Here is a 20,687-nt window from a genome sequence, read left to right as displayed (position 1 = left end):
CAGTAGGGGGTGTGCAAGAGGCAGCTGATCGATGACTCTCATCAATATTTCTAACTCTTTATCTCTCTCCCTTCCTTTCTGTACAAAATCAATAAAATATATTAAAAAAAAAGAAAAAGGGATGATTCTTATTTTTGGAATCCATATTAACTCCTCCCATAGAACATTACCTAACTGGGCCATATGCCCATGGCAGGGCCAATCACAGTGAGTAGATTAGTGAGGTATTTTTATTGTCCCACCTTGTGATTGATACTCTCATCATAGAATCATACTAAGTAGAGAAGTTTCCAGAAGGGAGAGCTTTAAGACAAAAAGTTCATTGTAATTTGTAAGAGCTCTTTATATCTGAAAAGATATATAAGGTTTAACTGCCAAATTCCATAAGGGCATGGATTTTTGTGAAGTTTGTTCACTGTGATACCCTAACCACCTAGAATAGGACCTCACACATGGTGGGCATTCGGTAAAAATATATTGATTAAATAAATAAAGACAATAATTTTTATTTATGGTGAATTTTATATTTAGAAAGTTGAATTGCACGTAGCCTAATCTATCAGTCCTTTCCTTTTATGTTTCTTTTATCTTCAGAAAACTTTTATATGATGGTCACATTATATTTTAAACCCATTTTTTTAAGAGTTAACACAAAAGTCACTTCAAATACAGGTTGTTTGCATTGTGGTTAGATAATTCATGACTTTTTTTCTGGACCTGTCAGTATACTATGCTTTATACAGCAGGGTTTGAAACTTTATTGATTTACTCTGTTAGGTAAATATAATGACTTAAAATCTGCTGCCACTCACTATATCAAGAGATATTGTACTGGATACTTTTGCAAAGAATTACTTTTCATTTTGAATGGTCTCTTCAGTCTACAGCCATACCACCCTGAACGCGCCCGATCTCGTCTGAATGGTCTCTTCATTAAAAATCTCTTTGACAGCCCAGCTGGTGTGGCTCAGTGGTTGAATGTTGACTTATGAACCAGGAGGTCAGGGCACATGCCCAAGGCTTGTAGGAGGCAGCCCACCAATGATTCTCTCTCATAATTGATATTTCTATCTCTGTCTCCCTCTTCCTTCCTCTCTGAAATCAATAATATATATATATATATATATATATATATATATATATATATATATATATATATATATATAAATCTCTTTAACAAATTGTATTTTCATATACAAAAACTTTCTGGCAATTCAAACAGCATGGACCCAAAGTTATCTATGGAATGGAGACCCCTCCCTGCTTCCCATCTTACCCCCCACCCACCCGTGCCCTCTCCCTCACTTAAGACTCAGATCTCATTTCCTGAGCTGCAGCTCTTAGGAGGAGAACATGGTGGAGGGAAGGGGAATGGAGAACTCAGAAGGATAAGAGACAGGGCCAGCATCCCTGGGCTTGGCCTGCAAGTATTTTTCATGTTCGAATTTTCCCATAGTGCCTAAGATAGTTTCTCACACTTAGTAATGGCCCAATAAATATTTATATAATGAATGTATTTTATTCATATTGGTATGTTTTAGAAGAGAAACTGAAGAATGAATAATTTATAAATTATGCCAGTTTATAAACATAGTTTTCAGGGGCAAATAGCCCCTGTAATATTAACTAATATTTAATAATATTTCCTAAAAACAGGATTTTAACAGAAAAGAATAATAATATTTTATTTTTTTGCTGGTTTAACATAAAAAATAAACATTTCTTTTTAAAAAACATAACATAGTCTTAGTCTTGCCAGTAGGAGAGTGTGTTTTCATTATCTTAAAGCTAATGAACAATCATTAGAGCAATCAGTAACACTGTTTAATAGTATCCTTTTTTTGTTTTTTAAGGTACAGGGAAAACAATGGTGATGGACATGTTTTATACTTATGTGGAAATGAAGAGGAAAAAACGGGTTCATTTTCATGGTTTCATGCTAGATGTTCACAAAAGTAAGTTAACTGTCTGGGAAAAGCAGTGATTTTTAAGTGGGCAAACACTACAAAATAATTTTCCTTGCCTTTTAAAATTCTGAACTTTTTAATACTTAAAAATATATTTTTAAACTGATGAACCAAAAGATAGATATAGAGACAGTAAAGCAACAAGCAGACTGTCAAATTACAGCGGGGAGGATAGGGAGATATGGGGGAGATAATAGATCAACCTAAGGACTTGTATACATGCATATAAGTACAACCAATGGACACAAAACTCTGGGGAGGGAGGGTATGTATGGGAGGAGGGGGCAATGGTAAGATATGTACACATAATAATTTAATAAAAATTAAAAAAATATATATTTTTGCTTAAAGTAAGATTTTGTTTTGTGCTATATTGAAACAATAGTAATTTGCCAGAGTTGGTCCTAAAGATAAATCAGTACTTCCAAATATGAGAACAGAGGTTACTACATGAAAGTTAGGCATTTTCTCTTTCTGCTAAGGATCAATAAAAAATGTTGAAAAAGTTATTCTTTTGAAAAAGTTATTCTTTACAATTCAGCCATAAGAAAAGATGAAACATTGCCATTTGTGCAACATGGTTGGATCTTGACAGCAGTATCACACTAAGCAAAATAAGTCACATGGAAAAGGACAAGAACCATATGTGGAATATAAAACAGAAAGCCACAAAGAAACAGAAAGCAAACTCATAGACAGCCAATAGTATAAGGGGAAGGTGGGTAGGGTGAGGTCGAAGAAGTTAAAGAGTGTCAAATACATGGTGATGGAAGGGGACTAGGCTTTGGGTGGGGAGTATACTATGCAATGTACAGGCGATGTACTATAGAATTGTACACTTGAATTTTAAATAATGTTATTGAGTAATGCCACTCCAATAAATCTAATTAAGAAAGAAGTTATTCTTGATTAGATCATTTCCACCATGCTACCTTAGCATGTAGGCATGCAGTGTGTATGCTTTATTGCTTTGTCGGTGTTCTTACATTATTTCATTTTTGCATTGTCTATCAGCATTTTTGCAACGTTCCTCTCCAGGGCAGGAACATTGTGTTTTTCTTAGAATACTTTCAGCATGTAGTACACATACAATACATGAAATGGGGCTGGCTCCAGTGTATCAGGCTGGAGATAAGAACACTATGATTAGATATGCTAGACATAGGGCAGGACTGTCTCTTCTGTGTGCATCCCTGAGATTCTCAGGACTAAGACTGATTTTTTGGTCCATCTAATTACCATCTAGTCATCTAGTCTATCACTTTGTCATCTCCAAAGTGAGTGAAGAATAGAGATAGAATGGTTATAAAGTATCCTTTATAATATGTGAGCAACTTATTTTGAGGTAGAGAAAATGCAACCAATTTCAATGATCACACTTGTGGTTATATATGATTATACAGCATATGGACTTTAATCTGATGTTTACACTAAAGTTTCATTTATTTAGATTTAAAAATACTTTATAGTTGTCTGAAATATACTATTAATAATTTGATTTTATATTTAATTTCATCGGTTTAAGGAATACACCGCCTTAAACAGAGTTTGCCAAAAAGGAAAGCAGGATTCATGGCTAAATCATATGATCCAATAGCTCCTATAGCTGAAGAAATCAGCGAAGAAGCATGTCTCTTATGTTTCGATGAATTTCAGGTAAGAAAGAAATGATTCCTTGATGTAGAATGGAATACTAAATGAAGTGTGAAGATTTATAGTCTGTTCCTGAATTTGTCATTGTTTTATAAATTGGTTTGAATTATCTCTTATTACTTTAATATTATTATCTGGTTCAGGGGTCTGCCATACCTACCTTAGCTTGCTGAAGGCAAACATGGCCATCAGCTTTTAAATGGCCAGTGAGAAAAGAATAGTTTTTATATTTTTAAAGGGTTATTTCAAAAGAAAAAGAAAGTTGAAAACAGCCCATTTGTGGTTTGCAAAGCCTAAAATATTCACTGTTTAGACTTTTATAAGAAAAGTTTGCCCACTCTGATACTCTGAATCCACATTCCTCTCCCCACACCATGATGGAGATAAGGTATTGATTACAATGTCTTTAAAGGTGTTTGAGGTTTTATTAAAAATGTTTTTATTTGGTTCACATATCTCACAACTTACATATGATGAAGGGAGAGAATTGTCTTAGTTAAACTTTTAAAATTCTTCTAGTTTTAGGATTCTTTGACATTGTGACTAAATTGGCAGTTAGTTATTTCCTGATCTTCATTTCTTACTAGAGGTCTGATGCATGAAATTCCTGCAAGAGTAGGTCTTCCTTCTCCTGGCTGCCGGCACTGGCTTCTTTCTGGCACCTGGGACATGGGCTTCCCTCTGGCTACCAACAGGCACCCAGGACCCAGGCTTCCCTTGCAGCTCCGGCTTTGTCCAGAGGATGTCCGGAAGGACGTCTAGTTAATTAGCATATTATGCTTTTATTATTATAGATGAAAGCAAATATGGGATAAAGCAAAACCGTCTTATGCTTATTATGTATCTTATGCCATCCCAGGGTAGTAGTAGAAGTCAGAGAAGTAGTAATAATCAATATTCTAGACTAAGAATTACTTTCTCTTTATTAAACTTCTTTCTTTAGTAGTTCTGAAGCATAATACTGTAGTTGGTTTTTCTATAATGCTTTTCATAAGAACAACTGATGATTGGAATGAAAACAGGAAGATCCACAAGTACTGAATATAAACTTAAAAATAGAGCTTCACACCAAAGCTTTTGAAAAATATTTCTGGATCTGAGTGCAGAAACTCCTGTGTCTGATGCCTAGAATGAAGGCTCATAGACATTCTCAAGGTCTGAAGCTAACATTCTCATGTGCCTACTCTTTGGTAGACACTGGGTGATTCACACAACTCCTTTCATAATTGTGATGAAGTAAGGGAATTGCTCTAGTTCAATTTTAAAGTTTCTTTCAGTTTTAAGATTCTCTGAAATTATGCATTTATATTGGTAGTAAGTTATTTTGTGCTAGAAACTTTGGGCTGGTGGAAATATGTTGTAGCCAGGATGCCTTTATCCCAAATGAGGCAACTCAGACCACATAGCTAACAGCAATCTTGATTTGCAATAGAGGAGAAAGGTGTATTTTAGCTATGTGTGGTGTTACACTGAACCACCTGGGGAAGAAGAATCTTCACTTCTTTCTCCCTTTAGTCATTTTTAAGACAGCCTGGCATCTACCCTTTGTACAGAGGTCTTCAAAAGAAAGGCTTACGGAAAAGAGATGTTCCCCTGCTACTTTGCAGAGTATACTAAGTACACCAATGTACTATTTCAGGAAGAGAAGGGCATCGTGTAGTTCGCAAAGTAGCATCGAGTTAACAGTTATGCTGCCTTCAGCAACAGAAGTCAATGATGAGTCACTGAAGGCCATCTCACATGATTTATCATGATGAGTCTCCTAAATTAACTCTAAAAAAAATTGAATTGGCACAAATTTTTGATTAAGGTACTGAAGTTAAAAAAAATTTAAGTATATTAATATCCATCCTTTGTTAAATGATTTTTGGCTTACAAAGTATGTTTATATCCTTACTTCATTTAATTCTGTAAAATAGTTATTATTACTATCTTCATCATATAGAATTTCATAGGTAGTATCTACAAATCATTAACTTAAAAATGTACATTTTAAACAATCAGAGAAATGATTGGCATATTGAAGTAGATCCCCCCCAACTAAGTCTCACTTCCCTTATATATTGTTACAACCTACATTTTTTTCCTGTCAATGTTTTGAATTATCTTAATGCTTTTGTCTAATTTAACAAGTTTCTCATTGTTTTAATGCATATTCCTTTAAGTAGTAATGGTTGAATTTTTTCCATGTTTGTTTACTTACTAATTAAAAGCCATCTTCTATGAATATCTGTTTGAGACAATGCCCATCTATTTATTAGAATGTTTACATTTTATTATGTATGTTCTGTAATATTAGCTACTATGAAATTTGTACTTTCTTTGTGCCTATGTTATTATTGTGCTCTATATCATTACTTTTATAGCTAAAATTCTATATAACTATACATAAATAATAAGGAATTGTACTAGCATACATACCATACCTAATAGTCATAGGTATCATTTATTGAGAATTTACTATATGTATCATAACAATTTTATATTGCACTGATGAGGAAATTATGGTTCAGAGAGATTAAGTAACTTGTCCAAGGTTAAACAGCTGGAAACTCAGTTTGAATCCATCATCAGTATTCTTAGTCACTGGTCGTAACAGCTATATAATATGTTCTCCTTGGTAAATGATATCTTCTATTATGTTTTTAAATGTACAGATCTAGAGCTGGATGGGCTTTTAGTAGATATTTTTAAAGTTAGAACCTAAAAATTATCCTTAAGACTATTAAACCTAGTACAATGCATTACTGATTTACTAGAAAAGATTTTTTAGCCACTTTAATCTTAATGACAGTATATCTACAAATACCACTTCTCTTTTAAAATTGTATCCCATTAGTAGTCTTGATTTTTAACTAGTTATTATCAACCTTTAGTTGGTGTTATTTAATGTAATATTTATTTTATGAAAAGATGAATGAATTACTGCTGCTTAAAAACAAGAATATATTCTTTCTTTTTTATGTTCTTGAATTTAAGGCATTTTAAAGACTATGTTATGATAACATTCAGATTGCATCTAGAGATTATATTCCTCATTAGTTTGGTCATCTTTACCTTTGGTATCAGATACACTATTTCTATTTTTATTTTGTTTGAGAATTTGTCTAGATAGATTGTTTTTTGTGTTTTAGTTGCTGACATAAAAGAATAGGTTTTCTTTAAGATTTTCTTTAGGGGCTTCTTTATGAACTGATTGAATATTTATATTTCTTATTAAACTGTTTCTGAAAAATAATTCTGAAGATATCAAAATACTAGAGGAAAGCGATTCTTAAACATGTTATTTCTTCCTATCTTTTGGGACCCTGGATAGATGTTTTACTAATATGTTTTTTTTAAAAAGATTTCTGATGAGCAGAATATCATGCAAAATTCTCCTCTATAGCTGTCAATATCATTTTAAAAATAGTTTTGACCGTTTTTATAAAACAGGATAGCTATTAAAAACTGTTAATAAAAATAGGTACTTATTTTTGTGCTAATACTAATTACTGATAATGCATGCTTATGTTTGTCAGTCATTACATGGCACTGTACCAATCAGAGGATTGACTGAGACTCAAGCACTTACACATGTAAATTAACTGTTAGATTTCCCCCCCTTTTTTTACTTAAAGTGAATCATAATGGAAAGCAACTCTAGGTCATAAAAAATCTTTCCTCTTTAATGCTAATGAAATGTCTCCATTCTCTGTAGTAGCAGACTACCCTTATTGGTAATCTGTAGCCTTCTCTTTTGTTCCTGGTAGTAATGAAATGCTGGGTGCTGAAAAAGCCTGCTCTTCAAGAATGTGTGGCCAGTTGTCTTCTGTTCACTTATACTGTAAAATTACTGTTCCCCAGCAAAGCTGAACAAGAAAGGGGACAAGATCAAAAGAGTACACATTGGCACCCGGCTATACCAAGTCACTCCTGCTTTCTTAATTAGCCACATCTTCTCCAAGTAAATTTACTACGATACAGCAAAAACACTGACATACAGAAACAACAAATGATAATTCAACCACAGATCTTTATTGTTTGCTTTTTCCAGCCTCCCATTGAAATCTTTGCACAGTGTTATAAGCTATGTGTCCTTTTGTTTTTCTGAATCAAAAGTTATTTTAAATTTTTTCAAAAACACCAGTGAGATAGGCAGGTGACGATTTTTATTCCCTAAAATTGGGTAACTTTTCATTGGTATTCTTTTTAAAAGTCGGTGTATTGGGAATCTAATTTAAACGTGCAGTTGCTTCTAAAATTTGCTAGCTTGTTCTGTCCTCTCATCAGAAATGCCACTGGTATTTAAGCCTTTGAAAAAGGCCTTCTCTGTGAGTGTTTTTGCGGAAGCAAAATTTGACAGTGATCCTAAGCTCCAAATTAATTAATATCAGTACCACTTTACTTTTCATTTTAATCACCACTTTGTAAGTTCCTGAAGTCTTTTAATATAAGAACCATCAGTAGGTTTTTGGTTAATATTTTAAAGTTACAGTTTGAGACAGAAAAGAAAGATCTCTGCATCCCCATATCCTGGTCTTGTTTTGTTTTGCTCAGGTGGGAAAGAAAGAATTAAACTTTTGAGTAAGATACCAGCTGTAAAGAGAAAGTGATTGGCACCTGTCCAGGCCAGGTTGTTGTTAGTTGTGCTGGAACCAGTTAATTGTTCGCTTTTAGTATTTTGATCTAATTTGAAAGAATTCCATTAGTTTCTATGTGCTCTAACATGATTTAAAAATAACATATACATATTGATATATATTGTGTGATATATTTTATGAACATGAAACAAGTTTTAGTGAGATTATCTAAAGTGTGGTATTAAAGAAAGATCATAACATTTCTACAATCAAGAGTATCTAAAACCCATGTTATATTCAAAAGGGAAGGTATGATCATTAATATCAGCGTCCCCTATACACTTTATTTTTTAAGTCAACTTCCTTTCCTCCTTAATTTCTGTATTTCTATGTGATTTTTAAAAGCTTTAAAAAACATCATGATTAAGCTTATTTGTTAACGGTGGATTAAAAAGCAATTTTAAAAAAGACCATTAGTTACATGTATTTCTGTCCTTAGATTAGTTTTATATGCATTCTGCTCTTTATGTTTTTTAAAAAAAAAATATATTTTATTGATTTTGTACAGAGAGGAAGGGAGAGAGATAGGGAGTTAGAAACATCGATGAGAGAGAGTCATCGATCAGCTGCCTCTTGCACACCCCCCACTGGGGGTATGCCCGCAACCAAGGTACATGCCCTTGACCGGAATCGAACCCGGGACCCTTCAGTCCCCAAGCCTACGCTCTATCCACTGAGCCAAACCGGTCTTGGCGTGCTCTTTATGTTTTGTCAGAAGTTTTTTTTTTTTTTTTGTACTGTATTAATCATTCTTATAAATTGTTTAAAAAAAAATTTTTTTTTTCTAGAAGGAATATTTGTGTTTATGAAGGTTAGCAGAGGCTGGCTGTGCTGGAAGTGACTGCAGTGCCTTTTGATTATTCATGGACAGTAATAGAAGGCACTTAAAAAGAACAATGAAATTGCTTATTTTTGTGATGGGCCATCTGTTGAATTGTTTTGTGCAACAATTGCACAATAGTATCTATGTCATATCATTCTATTTCCAACAGCAGCTGATTATGTCTCACTGGCTACTTGTCCTTATTTCTAAAGTTCCGTGACCATTTAAAGGCACCTTTTGAAGGACCTTTGCCACAAAGGTACTAGAAATCTCAAACAGCTTGTGTATGTCTCTCTCTTTTTATTTTTTTGGAGAAAGGGGCTGCTGTGATGGACGTAGGAAAAGGGAGTTGGTCATATTAGTTCTAATTAATTAGATTTTGTAAATGTGTAGGACAATTATCTATGCTTTCCACCTGTAGTTCTGTAAAAGAAGTTAATAAAGAACCATTTGACAATTTGTGTAGAAACGATAGACTTGCAAAATAGAAGAGTAAAGTTAAAAGACTGCTATACAGTTTTTCATGCTTTTAATTATCCCACTCTTTTCTTCACGATGATAATTAGAATTTTTCTCTTGAAATTCACTTTCATCCTTAAAAAAAAAAAAAGTCTTTAGCAAATTTGTTAGAGCAGAAGTGAAATTAAAATAAAACAAATGTGCTGTTGTCCATAGGTCACTGACATTGCTGATGCCATGATTCTAAAACAGCTTTTTGAAAATCTGTTCAAAAATGGGGTCGTCGTTGTGGCAACATCCAACAGGCCACCAGAAGGTAAAAACAAAACATTGTGCTAATCTCATCCAATTAGATGGAAACTAACAAGCTTCTAAAAATCCTTAATTTTGTACTTATTTTATTATGTGAATAAATCTGATGACTTTGCTTATCATTAGTTTCATAACTGACTTAATCTGAAAAACCAGTGAGTATTTGTATTTTCTTTAATCCCCCCTTAAGGATATTTTTCCATTGATTTTAGAGGGAGTGGCAGAGAGAGGGGAAGACATAGAAATATGGATGTGAGAGAAACACATTGATTGGTTGCCTCCTGCACGTGCCTCAACCAGGGCCTGGGAACGGCGAAGAGCCTGCAACCAAGATACATGCCCTTGACTGGACTTGAGCCTGGAACCCTTTGGTCTGCAGGCCGAGGCTCTATCCACTGAGCCAAACTGGCTAGGGTCTTAGGTGACCCACAGGTTGAGAACCGCTGCTATAGAGCCTAAGACCATCGGAAAACACAGATATTTACATTATGATTCATAACAGTAGCAAAATTACAGTTATGAAGTAGCAACGAAAATAATTTTATGGTTGGGGGTCACCACAGCATGAGGAACTGTATTAAAGGGTAGCAGCATTAAAAGGTTGAGAACCACTGCTATAGGTGGATTTTAGCAAATAGTCTTAGAATGAGTTTTGAATGAATGCGTGCTTTAAAAGAATCTCTCTGGCTATATTACTGAGAATAGATTTTGAGATTGAGGTTTCAAGGTTGGAAGTAAGGAGACTACTTAGGAGATGATTGCCACAATCCTAATGGGGATGATGGGGCAAGGCAGGTGGTCAGATTGTGTAGGTATTTTGTAGGCAGAGCCAAAAAGATTTACTGATGGAATGAATGTAGGGTATGGAAAAAAATAAAAGAGGGAGATTGGGATTAATGACTCAAGGCTTTGGCCTGAACAACTGGAAGGATACAGGGGAAGAAAATTTGGGTAGGGAGGTGAAAGTGAGGGCTTCTGTGATGGTGAGGCAGATGCATATGTGTTTGGATTTCAATGGAAAGGTTTGGATCGGAAACATAAATGTGGATCATCAGTACTAAAGGAAGCTGGAAACAGCAGCCAGTGAGGTAGGAGAACCAAGGGAGTGTCAGGCCAGGAAAGGAGAAGTGGTACAAAAAGGAGGCTGATCACGTAGGTTAAAATGCTGCTAGGAGCTAGGAGGTGAAAATGAGGTGGAGAATTGACTATTGGAATTGGTAATATGGAGTTTACTAGTGAACCTGAAAAGAGCAATGTAATAGTTTGTTGTTTTGTTTTAAATAAGCATGTCACATTGATGCCATATTAAATTTGTAGTCTGCTGATACACCGTATTTTACATTGTGAACTGCTATCAGACTAGGTCTCTCTCCTTTGTGTAGTTGATTTTCCTTCCTATTACATTTCATCTTATTAGTTTATCTGCATTGTTCCATTGAATTTAATTTATGTTTACAGCTTTTGAAATATGATTTTAACAAATTATATTTAGTTATTCCTACTATGACATTATAAACTTGGTAATCACACTTCTGTATCTTTAGCCATTAATTAAAATGTGTAAGTAAGATAGACCCAAATTAAGACCCCTGAAGTATACCACTAGAGGCCTTTTAGGGAGATATCAATTAATTTTAGGGTGATATAAATAAATAAATTCATTAATACTTTTGGAACCAATTATTCATACAATTATAGTTATAACTAATCTGCTATACCACAAGATAATTATAATTGATTTTGTCAGGTCATTTGTTAAAATCCATATAAGGCCTGGTTTGCATGGCTCAGTGGTTGAGCATCAAACCAGGAGGTTACAGTTTGATTCCTGGTCAGGGCACATGCCTAGATTGCAGGCTCGATCCCTCATGCAGCAGGCAGCCAGTCAATGATTCTCTCTCATCATTGATGCTTTTATCTCTCTTCCTCTCCCTTTCTCTCTGAAATAAAAAATGCATATATTAAAAAATCCATATAAGTTATGTGTAGAAATCTTGTGATTTATTGTTGTAGGAACCCTATGAGCCAAGTCAGTGAGCTTTTTATTTTTTTAATTTTATTTTATTAAAAAAATATTTTATTGATTTTTCACAGAGAGGAAGAGAGAGGGATAGAGAGTTAGAAACGTCGATGAGAGAGAATCATCGACCAGCTGCCTCTTGCACACTCCCTACTGGGGATGTGCCCGCAACCAAGGTACATGCCCTTGACTGGAATCGAACCCGGGACCTTTCAGTCCACAGGCTGATGCTCTATCCACTGAGCCAAACCGGTGCCGGCTCAGTGAGCTTTTTAATATTAGATCATCTATCTAGGTGGGAGCCAGGCTGGACTACTCTAGCTGAATTGTTTACCTAACAGTGTCAGTAGTATTGACTTTAGATATTCAGAGACAAGCTATGTTCATAAATAACAAGGTATCAGAACAAGCTTGCTGCCCCCCAAATCCCATCCCCCATCGAAGACTAATGAGAAGAAAATTGCACTTGGCTCTCAGGCTTTTGCACTGTGGTAAACTGAGGAAGGACAACCACAAGGAGAGGTTATGGAGCATCCTGGAGCTCAGAGCTTTGTAGGAACAGAGTCACAGGCACACCAAGGTAGCACACAGAAATCCAAGGTGGAGGCATCCTTGTGGAGGCAACTGAAATTTCAAGATGCAGAATTGCAAAAATTGGTCATTAGCCACAAACTTAAAGAAAGTCAGCTATGTATATGAAAGCCTAAGCAACCAGCCATGATATGCAATGATCACCCACGGGCAGATGCTCAATGGAGGAGCTGCCAAGTGACAGCAACTTTGCAGAGTGCCCACTCACACTCTGGGACCCCTCAGGGGGTGTCGGACTGCTGGCTTTGACCCAATTCCTGCAGGCCAGGCCGAGGGACCTTACCTGCCAGAGGGACTCCACTTACTCAGCAGGCACCCTTCGAGCCTTGTTGCCACCCCAGGTGCTGCTGGCTGGGAAGGGACTGCCAGAGGTTGGCTCCAGGGTTTGTTTGGCCCCTCTCACACAGTTCCACCCAGCTGGCCACCTTCTAATTAATTTCCTTTCAATGTGCAAATCTGTGCACTGGACCTCTAGTTTATAAATATAAACCATAGAAAAAAACACTTGTTATATATCAGGTTTTTTTTAGCCACAGCAGCCAAATGATCATCATAAATAACTGAATATTTTAATATAAAGATGGCATATCTTTACACATAAATACATATTTATATATGAATATAATTTTAAATAATATATAATATAAATAAGATGGCATATCTATATAAAAATATATAGAAATAATTTTATGAGTGAAGAAATGAGACTCAGGTTAAGTGTGGATGTAGGAAAAGGCAGAACTGTCAGATAAAGAATGGATCAGTGTCAAGTTGGAGTGGGGAGGTGTTTGACTTCAAAGGGGAAACATAGGAGAATTTTGGGAGGTGATGGAACTGTTTTGCATCCAGTTGTGGTGGTGGTTCCATGTGTTAAAATCAATGCAATTGTATGCCCCCCAAAATGTTAATTTACTGTATATAAATAAAAAAAATCACCTGGATGGTGAGTGGAAGAACAGGGGCTTAACCTGGGTTTGTGGCTCTATTAACACATTGTTCTTTATCTTTCCTCCTTTTTGGTCATCACTGATCTTTTTCTTCCCTGTCCCAGATAGAGAGTGTCCCCTTTTCCAACCATCAAAACGCATTCAACTTTTTTTTTTTTAGGTCACAGTTGTTATTATTTTTAAATAACATTTACTAATGTTACAAGAGGAAGAGCCTTCCTAGCAGAGGGTTGAAGCAAAGCCCAGTGGTGGGAGAGAGCATGACTCACTGGAGAAACTGGAAAAGCTGTTGTGGCTGTAGTGGCAGGAAGGGGGAGCGGGGGTGCAGTGAGGTCCAGGATGCATCTGGCGAAGGGGGAGCTAGACCGCAGAAAGTACTCAGAAGCACTTTGAATTTTACTCTAAGAGAGATGAGAAGCCATTGAAGTGCTTTAAGCAGAGACTGGCTAGATTGGAATTGGAAATATCACTCTGGTTATAGTGTGGAGATGGTTTACGGGATGGGGGTGCAGTGATCGGCACATTCAGGGAGACATTAGGTGGCTATTGTGTACACTGGGCAGGAAATGGTGATAGCTTGGCATAAAGCAGTGATTCTCAACTGGGGGGCTCTTTTGCCCACCAGGGCATATTTGACAATGTTGGAGATATTTTTAGTTGACCCAAGTAGGCAAGGCAGGGTGTGGGTGCTGTTATTGGCTTCCAGTAGGTGGAGGCCAGGAATTCTGCCAAAAATCCTATAATGTATGGGGCTTCCTCCCACAACAAAGAATTACCTAGCCAAAAATATCAGTAGTGCCAAGGTTGAGAAACCCTGATATAGGGTGATGTCAATGGATATGGAGGAGATAGATTTGAAAGACATTTATGAGGTAAAATGGATAGCACCTGGTTATAGGCTGGATTTTTTTTTTAAATGAGAAAAAAGATATATAACTGTATTACAAAAATTAAATGGAGAGGCATACCATGTTCATGAACTGGAAAATTCAATTTCATGTAGATGTCGATTTTCCTCAAACTGATCTATTAATTCATTGGGTTCCAGTCAAATCTCAATGAGGTTTATTATAACTGGTGGAACTTGACAAGCTGATTCTAAAATCAACTAGTATATGGAAGAGCAAAGACCCAGAATAGAACTTAGGGAATCAAACACAGGGGGGTGATCTAATGGGACAAAATAGAAAAATAAATTATGGTATATTCAAAGGATCACTCCTATATAGCTGCACACATTAATTTGGACAAATCTCAGAAACATAATACTGAGTGAAAAAGCAAGCCACAGAAGAATAAACATGGGATAATACCACTTATATAAAACTCAAAAACATGTAAAATCAATACAAACATGTAATAACATAACAAAGGAAAGCCAGGAATGATTAAGACAACAGTGTTTTCTCTGCCAGGGAGGGTCACAGCAGGGACATCAAAAGAAATGGTAGCCATTTCTCAAGTGAGTAGGGGAGGGTGCTGTTTCTCTTTATCTCCTATTTAATTAAAAACACACACACACACACAAAACACCAAGATATTTTGGAGGATGAGGGTTAAAGTAGAGGAGGAAACAGGCAGTCTGCCAATGCTTGTGTAATAGCGCAAAGTGCTAAGCACACCAAGTTCTTAATGCAGTGAAAAATTTGTAATAGCCTGGTTGGCATAGCTCAGTAGTTGAGTATCGACCTATGAACAAGGGTTTGATTCCTGGTCAGGGCAATAGCCCAGGTTGTTGGCTCAATCCTCAGTGTGGGGCATGCAGGAGGCAGCTGATCAATGATCCTATCTCTAACATTCTAACATTAGGATGTCCAAGAATAATCCTATATTACTTAGATTCTATCAGGCAACAATGCTATGTGATCCTTCCTTAAGCCAGCATATTCATCCTATATAATAATCCTATATAATAAAAGAGTAGTATGCAAATTGACTGTCACTCTGACACACAAGATGGCTGCCTATATGTGGATATAAGATGGTCACCATAGATGGCCAGCAGGGGAGAACAGTTGGGGGTGACCCAGGCCTGCAGGGGAGGGCAGTTGAAGGGGACCAGGCCTGCAGGGGAGGGCAACCTAAGCATATGCCCTAACTGGGAATCAAACCATGATCTCCTGGTTCATAGGTCTATGTATACCACTGAGCCACGCCAACCAAGCAACACTTTTCTTGATAGAATCACACAAAATATAAATAGATGATAGTTTTTAAATATGATACCATATATATATATATATATATATATATATATATATATATATATATATCAGTTCAAAAGTCAGAATGATGCTTAGTAGAGACATCATGATATTTCTACTACAAGTGTGAACAAGCTAAGGATGCCAACTATTGAGATATTAGTTTAAAAAAAATATATATTTCTTTATTGATTTGAGAGAGAGAGAGAGAGAGAGAGAGATCAAAACATCAATGAATGATAAGAGAGAATCATTGATTGGCTGCCTCCTGCATGGCCCCTACTGGGGATGGAGCCCACAACCCAGGCATGTGCCCTTGGCTGGAATCAAACCTGGGACCCTTCTGTCTGCAGGCCAACCCTCTATCCACTGAGCCAAACAGCTAGGGCATCAACTATTAGTTCTTAACATTGAATTACAGTACAGGCAAAGATTACAGGAATAACAGGTAATAGTGAGGGGAACCAAGAAAAAAACCACATGTTTTGACTATAGGGATTCACCAAGATTAGTCATACTACTCCTTTTTCAAGGTTATAAAAGCAAGCAAACCACCAACCCTAATATGGGAACAATAAGAAGGAAAGAGAAGTAAGAGAAAATTTCTGTTTTGTATTTTTAAAAAATCAGGAAAACATTGACTCTGTGATGTAGAAGATCTAAGCTGAGAGAAGATGACAGATTCAGTGGAAAATCTTTTTTTTTTCTCTCTAAGAAATCAGCTGAAATAAAAGAAAGCTAAATAAGATAAGAAAAAGAGATTAAATTAAATAAGTAAAAATCAGCATTAGAATAATTAAAGTGTAGAATTTAAAGAAAATGAAATTAGTGATATAGGGAAACAACTTGGGAAGCTCAGCCAGTGTGTAGAAATAGAATAAATAAAACAAAATGCTGAAAAAGGTAAATAAGTCTCATGGAGGAGAGGTTTTAATGTAAACATATTGAAAAGAAATGCTTGAACCGACCAGTATGGCTCCGTGGTTGAGTGTCTATCTATGAACTGGGAGGTCACAGTTCTGTTCCTGTCAAGGCACATCCCCTGGTTATAGGCTTGATCCCCAGTAGGGGGCCTGCAGGAGGCAGACAGTCAATGACTTTCTCATCATTGATATTTCTATTACCGTATTTTTCGGACCATAAGACGCAGGGACTTTTCCCCCCCCAGAAGTGGGGGGAAAAAGTCCCTGCGTCTTATGGTCCAAATATAGCCTACACATATACTTTAAAAAAAAAGTTTTTTTACTTGCCTGGCTCTGTGTGGTCTCTGTGTGCTTGCCCAGCTCTAAAATGGTTCTAAATGCTGCTGTTTACTTTACAGGGTTGATTACATGTGTTTATGACTGTGATGTTGGGTTTTAATGCACATAAAATATTTTAGGACACTATTTGTTTCAGAATCTTTTTTTCTTCATTTCCCTTCTCTAAAAACTGGTGCGTCTTATGGTCCGGAGCGTCTTATGGTCTGAAAAATACAGTATATCTGAAGTAAATAAAAATTATTATTATAGTTTAAAGTTAATTTGATTTGAGTGTCTTTTTGTCTTTCTTTGCTTGTTAATGTTTTTTCTTATAAAAATATAATGAATTTTGTTTAGTACAAGAGTAAAAATTAATTTTGGTTATACTTTCCTTTTTTGTTCCTTTATCTTTTTTTTAATAGTAGAAAACTTTATTTGTCAGCCTAATATATAAGCTTATATTATGATTTAGGCTAAGTAAAAAGCTAATACCAACCCTAGTTGTATTAGTGATTAGAGCATCAACTTGCAGACTGAAGGGTCCCCTGTTCAATAGTGGTCAAGGGTACATGCGTGGGTTGCAGGCTCGATTCCCAGAGGGGGGGGCATGCATGAAGCAGCTGATCAATGATTCTTTCTCATCATTGATGTTTCTATTTCTCCCTCTACCTTCCCATCTGAAATAAAAAAAGAAAAAAAAGCCAATATAATTTTTTTCTTTCAGATCTCTATAAAAATGGACTACAAAGAGCTAACTTTGTACCATTCATAGCAGTCCTAAAGGTAAGAAAAATCACTTACAGTACTTGTGTTCACTGACTAATTATCAACCATATTGGTTGATAATTGAAGACTTTAAGACGATTGCTAAGGCTTTTAGACAAAGCACAATTCATTTTTATATACTGGTAATATTAGTCAAAGACTCTAAAGGAGAAAATAATCTTTTTAATTTAGCATTCATTGATGTGTACAAAGGAAAAATAACAAAATATAATATAAATTATTACCTAACTAAAACATTTGATAGTTTGTATTTTATGAATTTTAATTGAGGTTTGCTCATAAATATTATAGTGGAATGTTTAAACTTAGATATGGATTTCTGAAAAAATGTTTAATTTTTCTGTTTCCTTTGGGTTAACATGTTTTCCCAATGATTAAACTTGCTATTCTAGATTAACATTATTACAAAAATATTCTAATATATTTAAATGTGATTGACATCAAGTTACCATGAAATCATGTAAAGTTTAGGCACATAAATAATTTAAATATTTGTGTGTATCATCAGGGCATAGAGTTTAGAATAGTCTTCATTACAATATAAGTAAGAATAAAATAACATTCCTTTTCACTGTTAACATTAATTATTTTTTACATGATTATTCAACAATTCCACATTTTGCCAATATTTATTGAAAACCTACTATGTGCAAAGTACAGCATGAGGCATAAGGAAAAATATAATCATGAAATAAATTATGTTACTTTGCCTGCAAGTCATTTATAATCCAGTTGGGCATACAGTGTATACACAAATACCTGTAACACAAAGCAAAATGTAATAACTACCAAAAGAAGCATAATTATGTGCCAAAATATTATTCCGATAATTCTTAGGTACATAATTTTTCTTAGTCCATAGTAACATATCTGAAGAAAGGATAAAATTGTATTAAAAAAACCCCCACAAATCTAAAACCTCAAAAAATTCTTATCAAAGAGGAGTAAAAACAGTTTATTTTTAAATATTCTAAAGATACAGTCAGATAATTTTTCTGAAATATACTTAAGTTGCAATTGTTGTTGGTGCCAAACTTTATTCCCTGTACTATACTTAGGAGACTTCAAACATCTGTTTCCTTAACCAATTTTAGTTTCCGAGAGGATTTTAATTTCTCAGAGATATTTATAGATGTAGAGAAAAGTACTTTTTGAAAATTTTGCTGTTAGTAATTTTTCCCCTTTATATTCATGTTCTGCATATGAGAAGATAGATTTGCAGTGTGTTTTTTCATGCCAGGAAATCCAAAGTGAAATTGTGTACAAAGATACCAAACTATAAACAGTGAAACTAAGAAAAATAGCAACTAAAAATAGTATCTTCATATAGCATGAAATACCCAAAATATAAAGAGAATGTTCACAGAATGAAACAAGTTAAAAGGTTCTCAAGGAACTTAGTAGCTGTACTGTTTTTTAACACCAAATATTTTTGGGCCAGTAATTTGTCATATTTTGATATATAATAATGGCATTATTAATAGGTAACTAAATTGTCCAGATTGAATTCAATTTTTAACCCCTGTCCCACACTTGATGTTTTTCTGAAGAGGAAGGAAAACCAAGTAGATGAATAATCAAATTTGAAATCAAACAAGATAGGTCCTGGCCAGGTAGTTTAGTTGGTCAGAGCATCGTCTAGATAAGCCAAAGTTGTGGGTTTGGTCCCAGGTCAGGGCACATACAAGATTCAACCAATGAGTGCATAATGAATGGAACAACAAATGAATGTTTCTCTCTCTTTCTCTCTCTCCCTCTCTCTCTCTCTCTCTCTCCCTCTTTCTTTCAAATTAATTAATAAAAAAAAGGTAAAAAGAGAACTGAGATAAATAATACACAATTTGGAACTGAACATGGACTGAAATTGCCAGAAAACGGAATACTAGATTGGATGAAAAAAGATATAAAATGTCTCATTTATTTAAAATACTTTTAAAAAAATTTTTTTATTGATTTCTGACAGTAAGGGAGAGGGAGTGAGAAATAGAAACATGGATGATGAGAGAGAATCATTGATCGGCTGCCTCCTGCATGCTCCCCCACACGGGATCGAACCCGCAACCCTGGCAGGTGCCCTTGACCAGAATCGAAGCCTGGACCCTTTCTGTCCACAGAGGCACATTGGTTGGGACCAAAAGATGTTACACATGTGACAGCATGTCATCCTGATGACATGTACTAGAGCTGGTTTTCCTGAGGCTTGGCAGAGGGAGGGCTTGGTGGGGGGGGCAGATGAACTTTCTATTGTAAGGAAAGGGTGTATCATATTAATTTAACTGACATTTTGCCTATTCACATACGTTAGTGTTACTATTTCATTTTGGTCCATCTGAAAGAAGTGTATAGCAGAAGTCAATTTTAAAACAAATAAAGAATCTTAATTTAATAAAAAAAAATTATATCAATAAATGAGAGAGAAATCTACTTTTGGAAAAATACAATGTAAAGTCTATTTTTTTCTTTTACATTTTCTTCTATAAACCAAGTGATGACAGGTTTGTAGTTCACTATAAGAACTTACAATTTGTTGCTTGAAGTATTTGAAAAATAACAAAAACATATAAGCTATTAGTAAACTGTATTTTCATACGATGATAGGAATAATGAGAAAGACTCATATGTTATTAAAAGCCATAGGTCCATCAACAGATGAATGAAAATTGTGACATAGTTATACAATGAAATATTGTTCTGCCATTAAAAGGAACAAAGTTCTGACAGGAGCTACGTTATGGATGAGCCTCAAAGACAAGCTAGGTGAGTTAAGCTGGATACAAAAGGACAAATATCTGATAGCAAATTCATAGGTACCTCAGATACCTGTGAGGGAGGGGAATTTAGGGTTGTTGTTTTATGGGTGCCAAGTCTCTGGGATGATGACAAAGGTTGCATTACACTGTGAATGTACTTAATGCCATTGCATTATTCACTTAAAATGGTCAAAATGATAAGTTTTATGTTAGGTATATTTTATTGCAATTCATTAAAAAAAAAAAAAAAAAAGGAAAGAAAGCCACAAGACTGGAAAAGATACACAGAATGCTCAGGCACATTTCCCTAGG

At 35.2% G+C, this 20,687-nt stretch overlaps 1 protein-coding gene across 1 annotated transcript in view; it reads left to right on the top strand.

The window, feature by feature from the left end:
* Positions 1–20,687, top strand: part of AFG1L (AFG1 like ATPase) — a 127,214-nt gene that overhangs the window by 43,545 nt on the left and 62,982 nt on the right. Inside the window, exons 4-7 of the mRNA XM_036413862.2 lie at positions 1,854–1,955; positions 3,493–3,623; positions 9,741–9,840; positions 17,564–17,622. Coding sequence (XP_036269755.1) covers positions 1,854–1,955; positions 3,493–3,623; positions 9,741–9,840; positions 17,564–17,622 — 392 coding nt within the window. The remainder of the gene's footprint in view (positions 1–1,853; positions 1,956–3,492; positions 3,624–9,740; positions 9,841–17,563; positions 17,623–20,687) is intronic.

Source organism: Pipistrellus kuhlii, unplaced genomic scaffold (assembly GCF_014108245.1).
Source record: "Pipistrellus kuhlii isolate mPipKuh1 unplaced genomic scaffold, mPipKuh1.p scaffold_m20_p_5, whole genome shotgun sequence".
Taxonomy (NCBI): Eukaryota; Metazoa; Chordata; class Mammalia; order Chiroptera; family Vespertilionidae; genus Pipistrellus; species Pipistrellus kuhlii.
This window is presented reverse-complemented; position numbering and strand designations above follow the sequence as displayed.